The sequence below is a fragment of the Ambystoma mexicanum genome, chromosome 5q, assembly GCF_040938575.1.
Source record: "Ambystoma mexicanum isolate Mex_15411 chromosome 5q, UKY_AmexF1_1, whole genome shotgun sequence".
Classification (NCBI taxonomy): domain Eukaryota; kingdom Metazoa; phylum Chordata; class Amphibia; order Caudata; family Ambystomatidae; genus Ambystoma; species Ambystoma mexicanum.
In genome coordinates, this window is record NC_090933.1 from 89039492 (window position 1) to 89061456 (window position 21965).

Sequence of the window (21965 nt, forward strand, 5' to 3'; positions counted from 1 at the left end):
AAAAATAAACACCGAAGATAGCTCTCTTGGTGAAGGACTTTCAGGGATTTATTTTGCCCATGAAGGCTCTGGTGTCTTAGAAGGACACAGAATCAGTGGTATCTACACTGCGTCTAGGGGCCCCAATACATTTTGTAAAAATAGTTGGTAGAAAAGTGTTACATGAGCTTCTTAGATTGTAGGGGTAATTCTTAGTTTATGACTTGTGGCAGATGTTCTTCGTGGTCGATCATTAACGCAAGTATCAAAGGTAAAGATATCAAGTTGCAAGCTACCAGCCAGCCACAAAAACTCACTTGCTGCATCAATTCTACACGTAAACTCAGCACACCATTTCTTACTCATCATGAAAACAATTACAAATATGCAATTTTTTCATTTATGAGCATTGACCATTCACTAGCCAATGCCTTGTGAGTGCAAATGTTGAGCCCTGCAAGCATACAACTCTTTTAGTGTTGTGGGTTGTGTGGATTTGGCAAGTTTAATAGTGGTGTCCAAAAAAGTATTTTAATCCTGAAATGTGAACATTATTTAACTCTCTTATTTGATGTCCCACACAGCTGCAGTATCACCCAGTGTCATTGTTGCTCCAGCAAGGACCGCAATCTACATGCATGCGAAACGAATGGCGTCTACCAATGATGAGAAAAGATGTGAGATGCAACCAGATCACAATCAAACCCGAACCAGAAACTGAAAAGTATAAAGTAAGTGAAATGGTGACATTTTCCCTGAATGTCCGCCCCCGCACCCCAAATGGCTTTTATTTACTTATTGAATGATGATTTCTAACGATATGTAATCCCAGGATCCTTAAAAAAGAAGCAACACCAGGATTTGCTCTTTCTGGCCATTACACCCGCCAGATTATAGCATTTAATTTCAGCATTTCTCCCCTGATCAATTACAAGATAAAATAGCTTCTCATACAGTTAGACAGGTGAGTGTGTGTGACTGTATTTAGAAAGGATAGTGTGTGTGTATGTTTGCGCACCTACAATGTTATAGTTGTGGCTGGGGACTGTGGCCCTTTGTTAGATTGTATTTTGCTTGGCATTGAAAATGTATTTTTTTAGGCTACGCAGGCTGTCCCATCCTTTTTTCTGTTTCTGCTCTAGTATGGCGACATAATGAATGTCTTTAGTGCTAACTTGTTCCGCTATAGCTGTATCTTTGGGACTGCCCTCCACATCCTTAGGTTGGGGTTACTTTATAAACAGGCTTTGAGAGGCAAATGGTGCAACACAACTCTCCTGTTCCTCCTTGTGATGTCTGATCTGAACCACAGCTTTCCTGTTCTCGCCACCTCAAACGCTTGCCAGACTCCAGGCCAATTAAGGGTTTTTGTTGCATGGCAGCAGATGGGGGTCTCCTTTGGAGACCATTTACTAAGTACCCTGCCTTATTCTGTCTTTGCTTCGAGCTGGAAGGGTTGCCTCTGCAAAGGGCCTTCTTTGGAGGTCAAGGAAAGGGGCAATTACAGAGTGCCTAGATCCTAATATCTATCAAAGAAGAGAGAGGCTCTAAAGATAATTAACAGTTCAGGTGTGAGAACAAAACAACAAAAATGAGATGAATGGCAATGTCAGGATTGTCGGAAGAAGTATTATGCATGACATTTAGGGCCTCACCATTAGCTGGTCAGTAGTGGTAAAACATGAGGTACTTGCCCATTGACATGTTTTGCATCTGAAACCATTGGAAACCGCCAGCTTGCGTGGCAGAAACGTTCTCAACAAAAGGCATTTCTGTATGCGGAATTACCCATGCAGTAATATTGCATGGGTAATTCTGCATTTCCCCAGCAGATTCCAATGGGATTCCAAAATGGGGAATAACTGAAGGATCTGTATGACTCTTAATCATGCAGACACTTTCTGTTACTACATGCTAGCTGCATTTGGTAACGGTTTGTGAGTTTAATACCACCAAATTCGTAATGAGGTTTATAAAAGTGTGTTGAAGTACTATAGGACCCACTTTCATTGAAACTTTTGATCAGACTCCCAATAGGAAGTATTAGCCATATGTTTCTCGAGCACCTCTGTGGTTGGAGTACCATTGAGGGACTTCCGGTGGGCAGACCTTTGGGGGTATTGGAAGTAAGAGCACATGCTTTGCAAAGTGGTCCTTCCCAGATGCAGAGCCATGGGCCATGCCACTGACCCCATCCCTACTTACCAGCCAGCAATTCCTGCACCACAAACCCTCTCTGCATTACTTATTTCCTGGTGTCTCTCTGTGCCGCTCCTCCTCTTACCTGCCTTAGTTAGAAACTGGCACATGCAGTCACTGATACCCACGTTCCAAATGCTCCCTCTTTGCATTTCTTGTCAACTCTGCTCGTCTTTACTCCGACAGCTGCTCTTGGATTACACGTCAGTCCTTCTATGGCCACATTGCTCTTGTTGTCAATGCTAGTCATTTAAGAGGAATGAATGTATGTGGTTGGCTGCAAGACTTTCAGTATTTACACAGATCTGTGTGCATGAATCTTGGAGAGATGCTCAGTTATGCATAACCTGAGAGTGGAGGTCCTCACGGTACCCGCCGCTTTCTCAGCAGTCCCAGCCATTCCCTCAAGAGATAAGTCTCTCTTTTCTCACCACAAAGGGAAGGTCATTAGGATATTTGCTTTGTTTTCCCTGTTCCTGATTCTGCAGCTGCGGCTGTGCCCTATTAAGAGTCTCAAGTATTCTCAAGTTGGCGATCCAGACCTGCTGATCTAGACCCTAGTCTAGTAGTGGTGTTACTCGCCAGAAACGCCCATCTTGGTAGGTCTTCTGTCCCTGGGGATCCTCTGGGTGTGAGTAGGTGGATGTGGATTACATACACTGCAGCGCAAATAGTAAACAATCCTCACTTGTTTCCTCAAGACCATTACTCATTAACGGTCCAGCTCACATGTGTGAGAATCCTCAAGATACCCTCACATCTACTACCCTGGGATCCTCTGTTCAGGTGGCCAGCAAAGGGCCATAGCTCTTGGATCCCGACAAGCGAGGGAGGATCACCTGAGTGGAGGGGTACTTGAGAGAGGATGCCTGATGACGAGACATTGTGTCCCCTGACATTGACCTACCCTCCTTCCCTTAGCCTTTATGGGCTATAGCCAGTCTTATTCCATCATCCCCTGTAAATTCCATTTGAGTACTGGGAAGAAGAAGAGACTGTAAGTGATTTCAATGCGGCACTTCACCTAAGTCAATGCCTAGCGTGGGATGCACAACTGAAACTCTTAATTAGTTATTTTATTCTGAACGATGTACCACTTATATCACGCCCCTCTCTTTTAACCCCCCCCCCCCCCCGGTCACACTGAACCAGGAATCAGGCTGGTTTCCAAAGTTAAAATATTTATTTAGGTATTTCACAATAGATCACACTATTTTAATGGGTATACAATGATCACCAATGGGGTGATGTCACACTAAACAATCTCTTTAATCACAAGGAGTAATGATGGGAAAAAAAACAAGCAGCTCAGAAATAATACTTTTGGGTATGTTCAATCAAATGGCAGTGTGGTAACTATTTCCCCCTACACACACCTCAATTCCCCCAATATGCAATATGAAGAAATAGAAGGAGAGAGAACAGGTTTCAGGAATGCAGAAGTCAATACAATATATCAATCCCAATTTCCCCCCAGCAAACACAAGAGAGAAACAGGAATGATTGGCAAACTTGTCAAAAATGGTTTTAAAGTTGGCTTTGAATGAATGGGGTAAAACACTGAAAATGGTTTAATTCACTGACATTTTTGAAATTCTAATGGGAGCCGCTTTATCTGGTTTCAGAGAAACATTAGCAATGATTTGAGAGTATAAGCAAGTTGAAAACTGAATTTTGAGGTCGGGTGCAATGAAAAGCTATTTTACACGTTATGAATTTTGGGCAAACGAAAAATTTGCGGCAAACTTTTCTGCGCGCGGTAAGCGCCATTGCGGAAAAACTATAAGGAGTTGCGGTTTTGGGTTCTTTAGAAAGCTTAGGATGTTAGCTACAAGCAGACACTTACATTTTGTTTCCAGCATAAAGTTGGAAGAATTTATGGACGTTTTCGTGGAGCTTGTTTTTTTCAGAAAGAGGCAAAATTGTAAAACAAGGATGCGCTTTTAAAATACAAACAATGTTTCTTTACACTAGGGATGGACTATGAAGAAACAAACTACACGACAGCACAGCCACCATACCAGGACGTCTCAGAATGGTTTTGTCCCACCGAGACACTTGCCTTCTTCAGATGAAATATATTAGTGCAAAGATGATTTTAACACTATTATTACTGAAGGACTATAGGATAAGAGAGAGAGTTCAGGCAAGGTAAAAAGGATTTCTAACAATACAGTTCTGGATATAAGATAGATTTGATTTGGATAGGGATGACTATGGACAGTACATAGGCTAGTGACAATCCTATACCATGGATACTCACTACCAATGTTTTGAATGGAATCATCAGGGATCTGGTCAAAGATTTCTGGGAAAGACTGCTGGGCACACCGGACTGGACGGGTCAGCGATCAGCAAGGCACTCTGGACACCGCACAGCAGGACTGGACAGCAAGGCGCTCTGGTCTACACTGCACAGCACAACTGGACTGGATCTGCAATGGCTCTCTGGTCTGCACAGCACGGCACCAGACGGGGTTTAATCTGCCCTTCTGGTTATGAAGATAATTCTTTTGCAGGCAAGCAGTTACAGCACAACCTGGCTGCTTCTTTGGTTTCTCCTTTAAGTTGAGGGATGGGTTCTGGAAGTTAGGCCCAGCTGAAAGTGGTTCAGCTCTGGAAATGGGCCTTTCTGCTTGCAAAGTTTCTGGAGTCTGGAATATGGATAGTTCTCTTGCAAAGTGCTCCGCAAGCAATCAGTAGGTGGGTGAATGTGTGTGCTTCTAAGTCCTCAGCTGTCTCTATTTATGTGTTTGATAAAGTGGTGGGTAAGCTGAATTATCCTAGGCGCACCCCCCAGGTAGTCTATTGGCTAGAGTCTGCTCTCTCCCTTGATTGGAGAAGAAAACAGGGTGTCATCATGATGATGTGGTGTATGAGGCAAAACATCCTCCCCTTTGCCTTTTGCACATAAAATCTATTTTTGATATAATACATCTTTACATGTGTACAATCGTTATACCATGAACATACATAGATCACATATTTTGTGGAGCACACCCTCTTCCAAGCCTCGTTGCTGGGAGATCTTGGGTCTGGATTTGAAACATTTTCGCACTTTTTGTCCGGGACAAGATATCTAATTTGTTCAAAATTTTGTGCATATGTGCGCATGATATCTGGGCATAATCGTATGAAGTTTCATGCTTCTGACATAAATACAATCGCTACAAAAAAAGAATTTTCACTGCGCCTTCTCAGAACATCACACAGAGTTTTGGCTCCTCTTAAAATGTGCACAAAAGAATCACATTAACAATGCTATTAATTTTATAATTTTTACAAATTCACACAGGCCCTCATTACGACCCTGGCGGAAATCGCGGTGCAAAATGCACCATGGAGCACGGCGGAAAGCTGCCGATAGCGCCATGGGGGTTGGCGGATTTTCCGCCCCATTCCGACCTTGGCGGGGCGGTAAATCCCCAATCCCCATTTTACCCTTCCCCATTCCCATTTTTGCCCCATAGGGTATAATGGGAGTGGGGAAGGCGTTAATTACGCCACCGTAAAATACGGTGGCGTAATTAACATCAAGGTCCCGTAGCGCCATGGATTTCTCCGCCCGGAAAAACCAGGCGGAAAACGGCTCCATGGCGCTACGGGAACTCGTAGTAGGGCGGACGGGTCCGCCGCGAATAACGCTGGCGTAAACCCACTCCGCCAGGGTCGTAATGAGGCCCACAGTCCTTTATTAGTCTTTTTCAAAAATATGCTTTCTGTGCTTTGTGAATCCACAAATGGTCGTCTGTCCCCGCCTCCATTTCCATCTTGCAGCTCAAGAGCAATCTCCGCCCTATTCCTCTGGCAGAGGCCACTGTTGACACTTTACAATTTGCATATCCTTTCAGCCATGGAAGGTCCATTGTCTCTCCCAGGAGCAGCCCAAAATCTCCCCCCCTGATTTAATTAACACAAAGGTGTAAGTTCCTGGCTTTTGTGGGAAGCAGGAGAGATGCCTTTTGTTGGGGAAGCAGGGGGGAACTGGTTTGGTGACTCTGAGTTTAGCTAAATTCACTGTCAATTTATAACATTTTTCTCAATTTAAAATAAAACTTGCAATTTTTAATCAAGCAGCTAGAACTCTGATTCCAGTCTCAAAATCATGGAGATTAAGGGGCTGATTCATGGAACAAATGTGCGCCGAAAAAAGTGGCGCAAGCAGGCGCAAGCGTGAAAAAGGAAGCGCACGCGCAAACGTCATGGAAGTCTCTGCGCGTGTTTTTCTCGGGATGTGCGCCAAACCCGTGCGTGACGCACACGGGCGCTCACCTCATTGCAACATCCCGAACGCTGTGCGCGACGCGCACAGGGAAAGCGCACAACGTCCGCGTGCATACCAAAAAGGGGCGGGACATGGGGCGTAAAACACGGAATGGGGAACAACGCGTGAAAAAGAAGGCGTAACTGGGGAAGTACTGCAGGGAAATACACAGAACGCCCACACGCACGTGAACAACTCGTCTTCATGGATTTCAATACGGGAAACAACCGCACGCTAAAAGACGCGCACAGACGTCAACACGTCCGCCTCAGGAAGGCAGGCGGAAGCATCCCCGCGCACAGTATAAAAGCGTGCACAAACAACAAACACGTACATACCGCTACGATGAATGCCCCATTTGTCGCAGCACTGATCGTGGGACACCGCAGGAGTAGGAGAATAGCCAGGGCCCGCATTTTTTTCCCCCCGGACAAAGCCTTTTGGGATGCCTGACGACCAGGTCTACGGCAGGTATAGGTTTCCACCTCATATGATCCTAGACCTGGTCAGGGAGTGGGAAGATGACCTTACATCACCCACCCTCTGCTCCCAAGCATTGAGCCCCTTAGAGAAGGGGCTCAATGTCCTGCATTTTTTGGCCACTGGGTCATTTCAGCCGACTACTGCCATAGTGGGGGGGGGGTCTCACAGGCCAGGCAGTCACGCTGCCTACACTAGGTGTTGGCAATCATGACTGCGCGCCCCTCAGTCCGCAGGTACATATACATGCCCAGAACACCCACAGAAAGGCACGCCGTTGTCCGGGACTTTTACAGAGTGGCACACTTCCCCGAAGTGCTTGGTGCCATAGATTGCACCCATGTGGCCCTACGTCCACCTATGGCCACTGAGCACATCTACCGAAACCGCAAGCACTGGCATTCCAACAACGTGCAGGTGGTATGCGATGCCAAGGGAATCATCACCTCTGTCTATGCAAACCACCCTGGCTCCACCCATGACAGTTTCATATACAGAATGTCCACCCTGAGCCGGGCCCTGGAAGCTGGGCAGCATGGCGACACATGGCTCCTAGGTGAGTACAAATGCCCGTGCACATGCATGCATGTCAAACACAGACAAATACACAAACCCCAATAATCACAACCATTATCACCTCTCCAGGGGACAGTGCCTACCCTCTGAGCAACCACATGAAGACACCAATCCGGAACCCCACCACACCACTCCAGGTAAGATACAACGCTGCCCATATTGCAACCAGGGCCATAGTGGAGTGCACATTCGGAGTGCTCAAGTCACGTTTCTGCTCCCTTGACCGCTCTGGTGGGCAGCTACTCTATGCACCCCCAGTAGTGTGCAGGATCATTGTGGCAGCATGTGTCCTGCACAATGTTGCAACACGGCAGGGCGTACCGGTGGACATGGTGGTGCCCCCACATCCCCAACCACAGGCACAGTCGCTGCCCATGGGAGGGGATAGGGCAAGTGGCGAGGCAGCCCGGACCCAGCTTGTGGCCACATTTTTCACCTAAACTCCCACCCCTGCGGAGTACACACAGGCCTGGCACATACCAGGTGACAATCGATGATGACAAAGAGACAGTCAACTGTCACAACCTTACCACCCTGAGAATGTTGCCATGGAAGTGCCTAATTGTGTGCATCCCTAGCTACTCAAACCTAACCAATCCTGTGTGACCAAAAGGTACACATGCAAGGTGTGTATCACACAGACTTGCAAAAAAGGCCATGACAATCACTGGTATGTCACACAAAGCCACCAAAACCACAACATGACATGGCAAGCAATAGCCAAACACCAACACAATAACAATAATTGACATGTGAAAAATGCAAAGTGGCGTCAGACATTGATGCCTGACATGGAATCAAATGAAATGACTGACCAACAACCTCCCACACAAAGCAAGTCATACCCAAATGCATACCAACAGTTGTAGCTTGAACATAACAATGAATGCCTGCTCACATGCACATTGTGCACGGCAAAATAAACACTGCATAATACGTGTGCTGTGTCCATCTCCTGCAACACACTGCTCAGCACACAACCTAGTGACCAGTCATTGTGTGTGATGCACACCCTGAGCATCACATGAAAATGACAAACTAAATAAAAAAACAAATCACGCATGCACAGGATCCACAAATGGTCATAGATCATGTGCTGCAGGGACACAGTGGTCCCCAGAAGGCTAACTGTGTGCACGTGTGGACATGGAAGGGTGGTTGTACATGTTGTGGATCATAGTGCGAGTGTGTGTGTCAGTAGGGACATGCACTCAATACATGCATGTGCAATCAAGTGACCATCAGTGTCCTCATCACATGTGAACATTGCCCATGTGTACACCCCAGCATGTCAAACCACAACTATACCCTCACACCTGAAAGGTAAACACAACACATGAACAGCCATTGATCAGCAGAATACATCATGTACATAGGATACCACAATTACAATGTCAGGGTGCCCATCACACTGTGGGGCAAGGGAACTGTCCAACAACAAAATACCCCCCTCCCTCACATATCACCATGACCCAATGAAAAACTGCGCATGGGGTATGCAGCGTTCAACCCTTGAAGTTCACCTGGCCACAGGATCACCCTTCCCCTTTGTCTCCATCTTCCACCTTGCGTGTAAAAAGTGTCCAGCACCCTCAGAGGCCACCTTGACTTGCAAAAACAACAAATCAAAGAGAACTCAAAGCAGGCCAACACATAAGCCAAGCAAAAAGCCTGCAGGCTGCAAAACAAACCAGAAGAGCCTCCAGTAGATGACTTGAAGTAGCAGTACGTCACAAAGCCCAAGTACTAGCACAATGATGGAACAACCAAGGTAGCACAGTAAAGCAATGTCACAACAGGATGTGTACCATGTGTGGTACATAATATCGAATGATGCACCACGAACTGATGTGTACTGTCACAGCTCCCGTGTACAGATGCAGGAGTGGCACGAACCAACCACCCCCACCGTGGTCTGGGTGCCTGCAAAGTCAAACTCGCACAGGCCTCTGAGACCCTGGTGGGGAAGGAGGGTCAGGGATATGCAGTCGGGACAGGCATTGGTATACTGGATAACCAGAATGAGGGGCAGGAGAGGGGAGTAGGATTGACAAGGGAAAGTAGGGAATGTACAAAAACATAATAATCACATTAACACATACACAATCAGACCAAACGTGTACATCATGCACATAGTACCAAATTACTCAAATTGAAGTCAAAGAGAAACTTATCTCTGGGGTGAGTGCTGGCCTCCTGCCTGCACACTCTCAGGTCCGGTAACATGAGCAGTTCAATGCTGCAAATAGAGCCAGAGTCATTAATCTGTGCGTGCCTATAACACAGAGACACCACCATGCATGCCCCAAAGTAACAAGATACTCTACAAACTATCTGGTGTGGTGCTTCGTACCCATACGTAAGATTCCCCCCGTGATGGTACATACACAGTCAATGCAGTAAGTAAAGCGCTGGTGGGTGTGTGCAAATGTAAGACCAATGTGTCAAGATTCACACAACATCCAATGTACCCTGGGTAAGCATCCAGACGCATTTAGCAAGGTACGACTTCAGTACAAGTCGTGTTCCAGCATGACCTAAATAAAGTAGGTAGTGCATGTGGCAATTATAACCTGTAAATGAAATGCACTGCACACGAGTCTGTCCTTAGCTGTCTGTCCCTGTGAACTGCTTCTTTCCCTGTCTTGGAACGCTAGATGGCTAATACAACTGCCTCAATGGACCATGTTGGACCGGAGGATATGTGCCACTGCCCCTGCATATGCCCCTGACAACTTTCCCATCAACTACCCATTACTCCACCAACGCATTTTAGCTGTACTGTGCGCTTCAACACCAATATTTGTCCAAGCTCACCGTCAGTGGTGCTACTTAGCATGCATGTGCAACTGTCCTGGTGGACGGTTGGCTGCGGTGTGGCCCCCTTGTGCTGCTCACCTTTCCTGGAGTTCCTTGAAACACGTCAGCTTCTGTATGATGTATGAGCGTAATCCATGTGGCACTGCCTGCGCACACATGTGCATGTCTGCACCACCGAACATGGCCAGCTTCCAGACATCCAATGGGCCATGTCTGCTGGGAAAGGTGGTCTGGAGGCTCATCCCCCTTCAGAAAGGGCAGAAAACACATGATTAATGCATGAAATGTCCATGTGTGTGTCTCCTCAGGCATGTCATGAGTGGACCATGTCAGAGACGTACATCTGAAATCACTCCATCAGTGCAACTTTCCCAGCCAAAGTGTGTCAGCCAGTTTCTACAGCATGAATTGCATGAAGCACATGTACAGCAAGGATAAGAAACACACTACACAATGTATAGCAATTAATGCACACATGAATCATGAAACCACCCATCTAGCATAGGAAGAACTGCAATCAAAATCACCCCTATCATCCCCACTAGAGGTGTCAACACAAGTTGTAAAGCAGCAGACATGCCACAGATATGACAGTCCTAAGCCCTTGTGTAATAGGCTGTTACACCGAACCATCCTTGCGAGCCCATGGATAAGGGAAGCAGGAGTGGCATGTGTGAGTCAGGACCCCAAACTGCAAACACATACAGGAGACAAGCTTGAAGGGACCAGCTCGAACAGACAGTGGATGCTTTCAAAAGCCAAAAAGCACCACACCATCACATGAAAGCACAGCAGACAAGCAATTTTAAACTATATTAACTAATTACACTAACTATCAAAAACCTACATGACCTAATTAAACTAACTATCAAATAGAAACTTAACTAACTAAACTAAAAGAAAAATCAAAAATGGCCACATACGACCCGGGGGGCACCCAGGCGGGGGGAGGTACAGGGTGCTGCTCAACACCCACATGCGATGCTGTTGAGGAAAAAAAAATATCCATGGGTTCAACGCCTGCACAGCCCGACCTATGTGGGAGATACCTCGTCGTCCGAGTCTGGCTCTTTCTGGAAAGAAGGACGTGTCACAGGAGCCTGACCACGCCTAGCCGCAGCTTGCCCCTCGTCGGCAGCAAGTCTGCCAGATGAGTGAGCCTGGTTCTGTGCGGCGATGACACGTAGGTCTGCATGCAAAACCTCACGTGATACACATGCTTCCTCTTGCAAGGTAACACGTGTAACACGGAGTTCCTCCTGCAAGGCCTGGCTGGACAACTGATGCACCTCCCGGCAAGCATGTATCTCAGCCGAGATGGTACGCTCAAGCTGCGCAAACCTCTCCTCTGACCGCTCCCTTTGGGACATCAGAAGGACACCCAGAGTGGATCTGAGGGAAGCATACTCCTCCCTCAGGGCCTCCATGTGTGCCTCTGCGTGAGCCGCAATTGCTTCACGCAGAGACATTTCAGCCTGGCGTGCCCTGTCTGAGGCCGCCATGCCCAGCCTGAGCGAGCGGGCCGTGGATCGTGCCGCCTGCTGCTGGAGAAGCACCTGCCTAGCAGGGGGGAGCATGGATTGGGCCACACGCTCCATGCTCACAGCGATGTTCTCCATTGCTGCTCCCTGGCGTTCAGAATTTGCAGTCATGTCTTGCTCCCACTCAGTATACAGCGGTTGCACGCGGGGACCGCGTTGCTGGGCTTGAAACCTGCGGGACCCAAGGACCAGGTGTCCTCGTTGTGTTGGCACCGCCCGACTGGTGTGGAGGTTGACCTTGCGTCCCGATCCACCACAGGCGGAGGTTCCAAGACTGTCTGACCCCTCAGTGCAGGTGTCACAGACAGAGGAGTGCCCACATCAGAATCACTCACCCCTGACATATGGACCTGATGCACATCCAACTCGACATGGACGTCAGAGTGGTCATCAGGGCTGGACTCATTGCCAGCCAAAGACAAGATGGACTGTAGCACATGTGGGTTTTCGTGGCCTACCACCCCACTACCCCCACTTGTGCCGCATTGCTGTAGTGATAACAACCCTGTGCCTGGCATGACAACACCATCCTCTGGCTCCATTGCGTCATCACCTGAAAAGTAGAGAGAAAAAAGGTCACTACACATGTTAGAAGCACACAACACACACACACACATAGACATCACACAGACACCAAACACATGAAGCAGACATGTCACACACAAAAGAGAACCTGCCATGCATGCTGGGTCAACTTGACATTTCTTCTGTGATTAGGCATGTAGAAGGGTGTTATATCGCTCTGAAGTGGGTTGATGCAGTGCAGCACATTTGTACGTTACTCACTATCCACATGTACAAGTACTTCATGATGTGTATCAGAAAATGTGAAGGCAGTGCAAGGTCCAATTCAGCCATCACGTGCAATGTGCATGCAGTGGGTAGCATGGCTACAAGCAAACCACCCCTCCCCCCAAGTGCAAATGCAGGGATGCCTTGCATGGCATCAAAAGGATGACCATAGACCTGTGCATTGACAGACAGTGTTGACTAGCATCAATTGCATCATGTGAGTCAAGTGACAACACAGCAGATGATGATGCTGGGACAGTAAGCAGGACACATGATGAAACCTCAGGAGTACACCCACGTGTGAAGAAGACACTACACCAGTTGGCCATGAAACAGGCTGAGGCCTGTGACCCACACAGACTGTCACACCCTAAACATGTGTGTGACGCAGGACTGAGCCACAGTGGCCATGGGAAGGCTGTTGAAATGCCATGCAATATAGGTCACCCTGGACACGTGCTACAATGATCATCCAGTCAAGGACACATAGGGGCGTGAATGGGCACTCATGTCCCTGCGGGGCATCTGACCTCTGCACAGTCCAAGTGAGACACCCTGCATCAAGTACAAAGGATGTACCTCACAGCATATGTCTGTCAGATTGGCTGGTGGAAGTTAGCATGTGCACAGGACGCATGAACAGGCAAGTACTCAACGGCAAAATTGAAGCAGACCAGTGCAAAGTTGAAATTGGGGTGCAGAGGGGGGGTGGAGGGGCAAGGGAGCATGCCTACGTGGAGTACCCGCATGCAGGCAGAGGACACATGCACGTCAGTCATGCTATGACATAGTCCCAGGGCTGAGAGGAAGGTCACCCCAGGCTACATGTAGAAGGGCCAGTGAGCTGGAACATGGACCGGAGGGGCATCCTGGTGACCAACATGTGAGTAGGGTGCAATAGTGGTCATGCGGACAGTCCAAGTCCGCTCCACATGTCCACCATCCTGCAGAGAAGCCATGCATCAGTGAAGCATTGCATTACTTGCACATCAGAACCATGTACACATTCTTATTGTTATTGTTATTTTGCATTTATATAGCGCCTTATATACCATTGGTATGGTCTGAAGGCGCTGGTAGGTTGAACGCCCTTGGGAACCGAGGTTCGGGTCAGTGGAGAGATTAGAGAGAGTCAAAGGTGCGTGTGCGCACCAGGTATGTGTGCAGCTGGTGCAGAGTTTCTGTGGTAGCTGCTTCCTAGCGAATAGGTGTGGTGGTTGAGGAATCAGGAGTATGTGTTCGGTCTGGCAGGAGTTATCCAGTCCGAGTGAGGCAGCGTTAGGCCTGACTAGAACGCCTGGCTGGGGGTGAGAAACCAGCAATGTTTACTTAGAGTGATGGGGAGTGAGCGGCGGATGTTGATATGAGAACAGTTATACCGAATGGTGTCATAGTATCTCTGTGTTCTACTTGAGTGGTGGTGTAAGGAGAGAGTAAGCGTGGGGTGTGAAATGAAGTATGCTCTTACAACGGTTCCTTGCGTTCCACATCAAAGTCTGCACATCACGCAATTCAGAGGGGTCCGGTCCGTGCGATGTGTTTTGTTTCTCATCTGCTCTCATGCACTATTCATCGGCTCAGCGAATTCATCCGTATAGCATACTCCTCCATCTAGCATAATCATGCGCTCTGGTCCATTCATTCATTTGTTTCGTGCGTTCACCCGCTCCCCAGGCTCATCTGTTACGCACTCATTCGCTTCAGAGGCTCATCTGCCACTCGTCAGTTCTGTATTCATCAGCTCCATTCACTCTTCCGTACAATGTACTTATCTGTTTTGTGTACACTCGTTCTCTCGCTCTTATTCTCGTTCGTTCGACGCATACCCGTTCTCTTGCCATACTCAGCCGCTTACTACACTCGGTCGCCCGACATACTCAGCTGCTTGCCATACTCAGCCGCTCACTACACTCTGTCGCTCGCCAGATTCAGCCGATAGCCACACTCAGCCGTTCCCTAAGCTCCTCCGCGGTCCATGTTCTTCCCCTCATTACACTCAACCGTTTTCTACATTCATGTGTTCTCCATATTCATTCAGCCGCATTCTACACTCATGTGTTTTCCACATTCATCTGTCCACCACATTTATTTGCTCTTCATATTCGTTCGCTCTGTACGCTCACCGCCCTCCACAGTCATCCGCCCTCCACAGTCATCCGTCCTCCACAGTCATCCGCCCTCCGCAATCATCCGCCCTCCGCAATCATCCGCCCTCCGCAATCATCCGCCCTCCGCAATCATCCGCCCTCCGCAATCATCCACCCTCTGCAGTCATCCGCCCTCCGCAATCATCCGCCCTCCGCAATCATCCGCCCTCCGCAATCATCCGCTCTCCGCAATCATCCGCCCTCCGCAGTCATCCGCCCTCCGCAGTCATCCGCCCTCCGCAGTCATCCGCCCTCCGCAGTCATCCGCCCTCCGCAGTCATCCGCCCTCCACAGTCATCCGCCCTCCGCAGTCATCCGCCCTCCGCAATCATCCGCCCTCCGCAGTCATCTGCCCTCCGCAATCATCCGCCCTCCGCAATCATCCGCCTTCCGCAATCATCCGCCCTCCGCAATCATCCGCCCTCCGCAGTCATCCGCCCTCGGCAATCATCCGTCCTCCGCAGTCATCCGCCCTCAGCAGTCATCCGCCCTCCGCAATCATCCGCCCTCCGCAGTCATCCGCCCTCAGCAATCATCCGCCCTCCGCAGTCCTCCGCCCTCCGCAGTCCTCCGCCCTCCGCAGTCATCCACCCTCCGCAGTCATCCGCCCTCCGTAGTTACCCGCCCTCCGTAGTCATCCGCCCTCCGCATTCATCCGCCCTCTACAGTCATCCGCCCTCTACAGTCATCCGCCCTCCATAGTCATCCGCCCTCCACAGTCATTCGCCCTCCACAGTCATCCGCCCTCCTCAGTCATCCGCCTTCCACGGTCATCCGCCTTCCACGGTCATCCGCCCTCCACGGTCATCCGCCCTCCACACTCATCTTCCACAGGCATCCGCCCTCCACAGTCTTCCGCCATCCACACCCATCTTCCAAAGGCATTTGCCCTCCACAGTCGTCCGCCCTCCACAGTTAACTGCCTTCCACGGTCATCCGCCCTCCACGGTCATCCGCCCTCCACCGTCATCCGCCCTCCACCGTCATCCGCCCTCCACCGTCATCCGCCCTCCACCATCATCCGCCCTCCACCGTCATCCGCCCTCCACAGACATCCGCTCTCCACAGACATCCGCTCTCCACAGACATCCGCCCTCCACAGTCATCTTCCACAGGCATCCACTTTCCACATTCATCCGCCCTGCCCAGTCGTCCGCCCTCCACAGTCATCCGCCCTCCACAGTCATCCGCGCTCCACAGTCATCTTCCACAGGCATACACCCTCCACAGGCATACACCCTCCACAGTCATCCGCCCTGCCCAGTCGTCCGCCCTACCCAGTCATCCGCTCTCCACAGTCATCCGCCCTCCACAGTCATCCGCCCTCCGCAATCATCCGCCCTCCGCAGTCCTCCGCCCTCCGCAGTCCTCCGCCCTCCACAGTCATCCGTCCTCCACAGTCATCCGCACTCCGCAATCATCCGCACTCCGCAATCATCCGCACTCCGCAATCATCCGCCCTCTGCAGTCATCCGCCCTCCGCAATCATCCGCCCTCCGCAGTCATTCGCCCTCCACAGTCATCCGCCCTCCACCGTCATCCGCCCTCCACAGTCATCCGCCTTCCACAGTCATCCGCCCTCCACAATCATCTGTCAGCAGCGTTCATCTTCCACGCACATTCCACTCGTTGGTACTCAGTCGGACTCCCACATGTAGTGGCAGTCATGCACAACACATCACACAAGTAAAACACACATGTCCTCAACAAACACACAGCAACACTCACTGTACTGAGCATCAAAGTCTGGCATCTCTCCCACTCCTTCGACCGATTCTGGTGGTATGAACTCCGCAAAGAGTGACTCGTGCAGAGTGAGGTCTTCCTCCTCAGGTGCAGGCCCACTGCCAGTCACCAGAGTCAAGTTGTAATTTGAGGCACGCTTAGCCTTAGCGCTGCGTTTGAGGTCATTCCAACGCTTTTTGCACTCTTGCGCTGTGCGCACCTCATGGCCGAATGCACTCACATGTTCCACAACTTGCTTCCAGTGGGTATCACGGTGGGCAGCCGTAGTCTGACAATTAGGCCCCACTAGCATGTCACGACTGTGGTCCGGCACGTGGTCCACGAGGAAGTCCAGTTCCTGGTTGCAGAAAGGCTTCTTCCTCGACATGCAGGAGGTCGTGGCTGTGTGTGGGGTCCCAGCCTGTGCTGCAGGTGCAACCTTCCTCCTCTTGGATTGTGGCGCATACCCTGGCTGACAAATGCCGCCCTGATCAGTATGGCCAGTGGCACCGGTGGATTGAGCCAGGGGAGTGGCAGGTGGAGGGACGACCAAAGGCCTGACTTGCGTCAGTGGCAGCTGGGTGCCCTCTAATGGACCCTGCGCAGCAACATCCGCTGTGGCAGGGTCATTGACCGCGACTGTCCTGGTTGGCAGACTCACAACCAGGGTGTTGTTGGCTGCTTCTGCCCCTGCACTTGCCAACACCCAGCTGGTCGGGGCAGCAGATGACATTACTGCCCCAGGGACACGTGTCTCGGTCAGGACAGCCCTGCGTGCACCTACGGTTTCCCTCCTGCCCTGTTGGAAATCTTCCAAGGACTCCTCAAGTGCCAACGCAGCCTGCGCTGGCAGACCCTGAGCCTGGGTGGTGGTGTCCACAGCTGCAGCTACCACTACCCTTGGGCCCGTGGCAGTCGATGAAACGGACTGCCGGGTCACACGGACGCCAGTACCAGATGCAGAAGCTGCATCTCCCAGAACCACAGGGGGTGGTGGCATGACTGCACCGACACATAGCACAACATCGTGCACAAGTGGCGTACCGCCTCTTCCCCCTCTGTGTCCACCCTGGACACCCTGGAGTCCCCCTACTCCCTGGTCACCCCGGCCATGTCCCTGACCACGCCCGCCACGAGGAGGACGCCCAGCTAAGGCGCCCCTCACCTTTGGTGGCCTCCCAACCATGGCACAGATGGAGTAGTGCCGGCACAGATGGAGGAGTGCCAATGGGAGGTGGTGTACACCACAATTGTCCTGGGCAATTGGGGTGAAGGGGGTGGGATACAAGATGTTAACAGCACCCCTGCACCTGAGAGGCTGTATGTGACCTCGGTGATGTAGTGACGGGTCACGCAACGGTCAGGCACCCCAAAACTGCAGTAAAACGGTGCACACAACCCCTGCAGCCTGCGTGCATGGAATTAACCTCCTGCAGTACGCGGCAGCACCCAGTAACATGAAAAACGCGTATGCGTGGGACACGAAGGCTACTATGACCTCGAAAACGGGTACGTGATACACAGGGGCACCCGCAGTGGGAAAAATAGCGTGCGTGACTCACCGTCATACTAGCGTGATGATGAAAAACACGGGTAGCCAATACCCCCGCCAAAAGAAGAGATACGTCCTTGATCCACTGTGAAGTTGCGATGGCGCGCGAAACAACACGAAGTAGCAACACACACGTCGGTCTCCACGAAAGGCACGTACAGCGAACTGCTGGCCCCGCTCACCTTTAACCCTTGCTGAGGGAAAAGCCCGCGTATGCCCTTTCCTCAGATTAAACACATTCACACGCGCAGTTTTTTCACGCGCTGAACCACTATGCACACGTCACGAGGGAAACACCCGCGCGCGTAACGTCACAGACGCGCTTATGCGCTAAGGGCCTTTCCTCAGATTTTACGCTGACGTGCACTTTTTTCACGTGCCAAATCACTCCTTATCAAGCTGGCCACGCGAAAACACACGGAAGACCACGCTCCTGCCCAGAAGGCCATATTCCTGCCCCCCAGAGCCCCGAGCACGCTCCCACCTGCCATCTGCTGCTGCCTGCCTGCCTGCTGCCCACGTGCACTGCTATTTGGTGCTGCACGTCAGCCAGGGGTGCAGTTACTGTGACCACCCCTGCTGTAAGTGAAGACTCCTGACTGGGATACCATCGCTCCACAGCCCAGCCCCAGGACCCAGTTGCCCACCCACACCTGCCTCTGGGGTTGCCATGTCGGACACTACACCATCTGGCACCACTGGCAACCCCCAGGCAGAGAGGCAGAGGGCCACCAGCTTCAGTGCCAGTGAAGTTGGTGTCCTGGTGGAGCAAGTCCTGGGACAGTATGATGCCCTCTTTGGAAGTTTGCTCGCCGACAATGAAGGACGGAAGAGGATCTGGATGGACATCGTGACTGCCATCAACGAGGAGGGGTTGGCAGTCCGCGAGATCAAACATGTCCGGAAGCGCTGGGAGGACTTCAGGGCCAGGACCCTCAACAAGGCCCGACACCTCTTGAAGGCAGCGGATGCCAAGGGGTGCCGGGTCCACCTGACCGACAACCAGATGAGGGTCCTGGAACGTATACGCCCAGTGCTCCACATCCAGGTCCTTGAGGAGCAGACCCGTCTGGAGTCGAGTGGTAAGTGTACATGCATACTGATCGGACGCTGTGCGTGTTGTGGTGTGCCAGGAGTGTGCAAGTTGCACATATGTCTTTGTAGGGACATGTATGGCTGCGTATGTACAGGGACATGAACCTGCCACATGTGATTCCTATCAAGTGTGAGACACATCGATGGTGTATGTGTTGGTAAGCATGCTGTGCAAATGTATGTGTGGGTGCACACATGTAATGAATTATGAGTATGTACTGTGGCATGGTTGTGGTGTCACATGGATGCTGGTTCATGCTGCATGTATCTGCACTATGCATATGTTCATGTGGGTGTATTTGACAAGTGTGCAACTGTGATGCAACATGAATGCATGTGACACTGACATGTAGAAGGCTGATTGCCAGATGTGACATGGACGGTGACATTGTCACTGCACTGGTGGAGATGTACAGATGCATGTCAGTCTGGTGGCATGTGTGCATGTCTTATGCACTCCCCGTGTTGCATGTGAAGTCAGGCTCACCTTCGGCTGCTCGTGCTGTTGTATGTGTATGGATGGTGCTGCCTGGTGCGATATTCCTGTTGATTTGTTCATGTGTGTGAGTTGAAATGACATGTGTGTTGGGGAGTGTGATGCCTTGTCTGAAGTTTGACACTGCCACTCATGTACAACTGTCATGTGTGTATCAGTCCATTGTACAATGCCCTGATGCCTGTGTCCTATCTCTCCCTGTCTGCAGCGTCAACTGATGAAGAGGGCGGAGAGTGTGCTGTGGAGCAAGGCAGCAGGGATCGCACCGCCAGCCGGAGACGCAAGGCCCGACTCCCCTCCCAGGTTGTCATCTCGTCGGGGAGTGAGGAGTCTGGTGCCGCGTCCCAGGCCGCAGCTGCTGAGGGTAGGTCCAAGAGGCGGAGGTCGGAGGTGGACTCCTCGGCAGCAGAAGGGGCAGCTGAGATCCCACAGGGTCCGACGTAGGAAGATGGCACGGAGTCATCCAGGTTGGTGGGGGGTTTGGTGGAGGAGGAGGCCGTGGAAGGGACACACACGGGGTCTGGAGGTGGGGATTCCACTGGTGCTAGTGGTGCAGTGCAGGGGCAGGGACAGGAGGCAGCACAGGCCGCCGCAGAGGTGCCTGTGTGTAATCCTGTCCCCAATCCTGTGACTTCATCATCCCACACCAGCAGGGATGCCTACATCCAGACCCTTTTTCAGGGAGGGGATGAGCACACAACAACTGGCCTTCCTCTCCCTGCGGACATGGCAATCCGGGACCGGGTTGAGCCTCTCCTGGCTGGGATAGCGTTGCATCAATGGGGCATGCAAGGTGACCTGCAGTGTTTTCGTGAAGACACTGCAGGTCATCTCAGATGCATCGTTGACCACGTTGACCTACTGGGATGGGTCATCAGGGCTGGATTCCTCCGTATGCTGGACCTTCTTCCGACCCCCTCCTCACCTGAACCCCCTATGTGCAAGTCATCCTCCATGCCATCTTCCCACCCATGTATCACCTGGGTACCCCTTGGAGCTGCCTCTGACCCTGCGGCCAGGCTGGTGGAGGACACATCCCTGCCACAGTCGGGAGTCGGACGTCCAGCAGGGGTGGCTACCACAACAACTGCACCCCAGCCGGAGGAGGACGTGCAGGCAGCAAGAGCCAGGGCACAGGCACAGCAGCAGCAGCAACAAGGTGGGAGCCATACTGGCTCGGGGCCTTCAACATCCGAGGGGCAGACATCGGGCAGAGGGCAGGAGGACCCAGGATTGGAAGTGTCTTCCGTGTGGCAGCGGTTGGACCAGGCCATAGATGCGGAGTGGCGGCGGGCAGATGAGGCACGGCTCACAATGGTCAGGATGGAGAACTCCATGCGGAGGGCACTGAGGCGGGCTGAGTGCCTCGAGGCAATTCGCAGGGAGTTGGAGGTCAACATGGCATTGTCCCTGCGAACACTCGGGGCCATGGAAGAGGACTGCCTCCAGGACATTGAGCAGGAGTTCGATGATGCCCTGGCCCGGGAAATCGGAAAGTGAGCCGTCGGACTAGCTCGCGGCCATTGTATATAGTTTTTAGTGTTAGGTTTCATTTTCGTTTTCCTTTGATTTGGGGTGTTTGGACTATGCCCCACACATCACTTTGGATTTGGATTGGTTCTTCATATGTTTTTTTATTCTGTTTCGGACATACATTTCATTTCATCCTTTGAAATATGTTTTATGCTTTCATTTCATTTCATTAATTTTGTTCATAATACATTTTTGTTTCTTACTTCCATGTGTGGTATTCGCTCATTGGGTTACTGCATGTGAAAAAGTAGATTTAGACAATCACTTGCACCCAGTGTGTGTGTGTGATGGATATGTTTTGATGTACATAGTTGACTTTAAGTTTGTGTCATGGAATAGCCGTTTCAGTGTGGGGTGGATTGGGGAATTGATTGCCTCTCAAGACTGGGGTGGGGTGCTGTGGGATTTTGGTGCACATGAGGCCCATGATTGTGCATCTTTATGATGTGTTGGGGGGGACATGAGTCAGGGCCTGTTGGCAGGTGCCCCTCAATGCTGGGTGGGTGGTGGGTGCTGAGGGACATGAGTTGGGCCTGCTGGCAGGTGCCCCTCAATGCTGGGTGTGTGGGGGTGCTGAGGGACATGAGTCGGGGCCTGCTGGCAGGTGCCCCTCAATGCTGGGTGGGTGGGGGTGCTGAGGGACATGAGTCAGGGCCCGCTGGCAGGTGCCCCTCAATGCTGGGTGGGTGGGGGTGCTGAGGGACATGAGTCAGGGCCTGCTGGCAGGTGCCCCTCAATGCTGGGTGGGTGGGGGTGCTGAGGGACA

At 51.1% G+C, this 21965-nt stretch overlaps 1 protein-coding gene across 4 annotated transcripts in view; it reads left to right on the plus strand.

Moving 5' to 3' along the window:
- LOC138497237 (fibrous sheath-interacting protein 2-like) overlaps positions 1–21965 on the plus strand; it is a 727834-nt gene that overhangs the window by 471263 nt on the left and 234606 nt on the right. For all 4 annotated transcript variants that reach the window (XR_011278548.1, XM_069620568.1, XM_069620569.1 and 1 more), the window contains exon 4: positions 564–710. Coding sequence is in view for 3 of the 4 variants with exons in the window: in XM_069620568.1 (XP_069476669.1) it covers positions 564–710 (147 nt within the window). In the remaining variant the exon portion in view is untranslated. The remainder of the gene's footprint in view (positions 1–563; positions 711–21965) is intronic.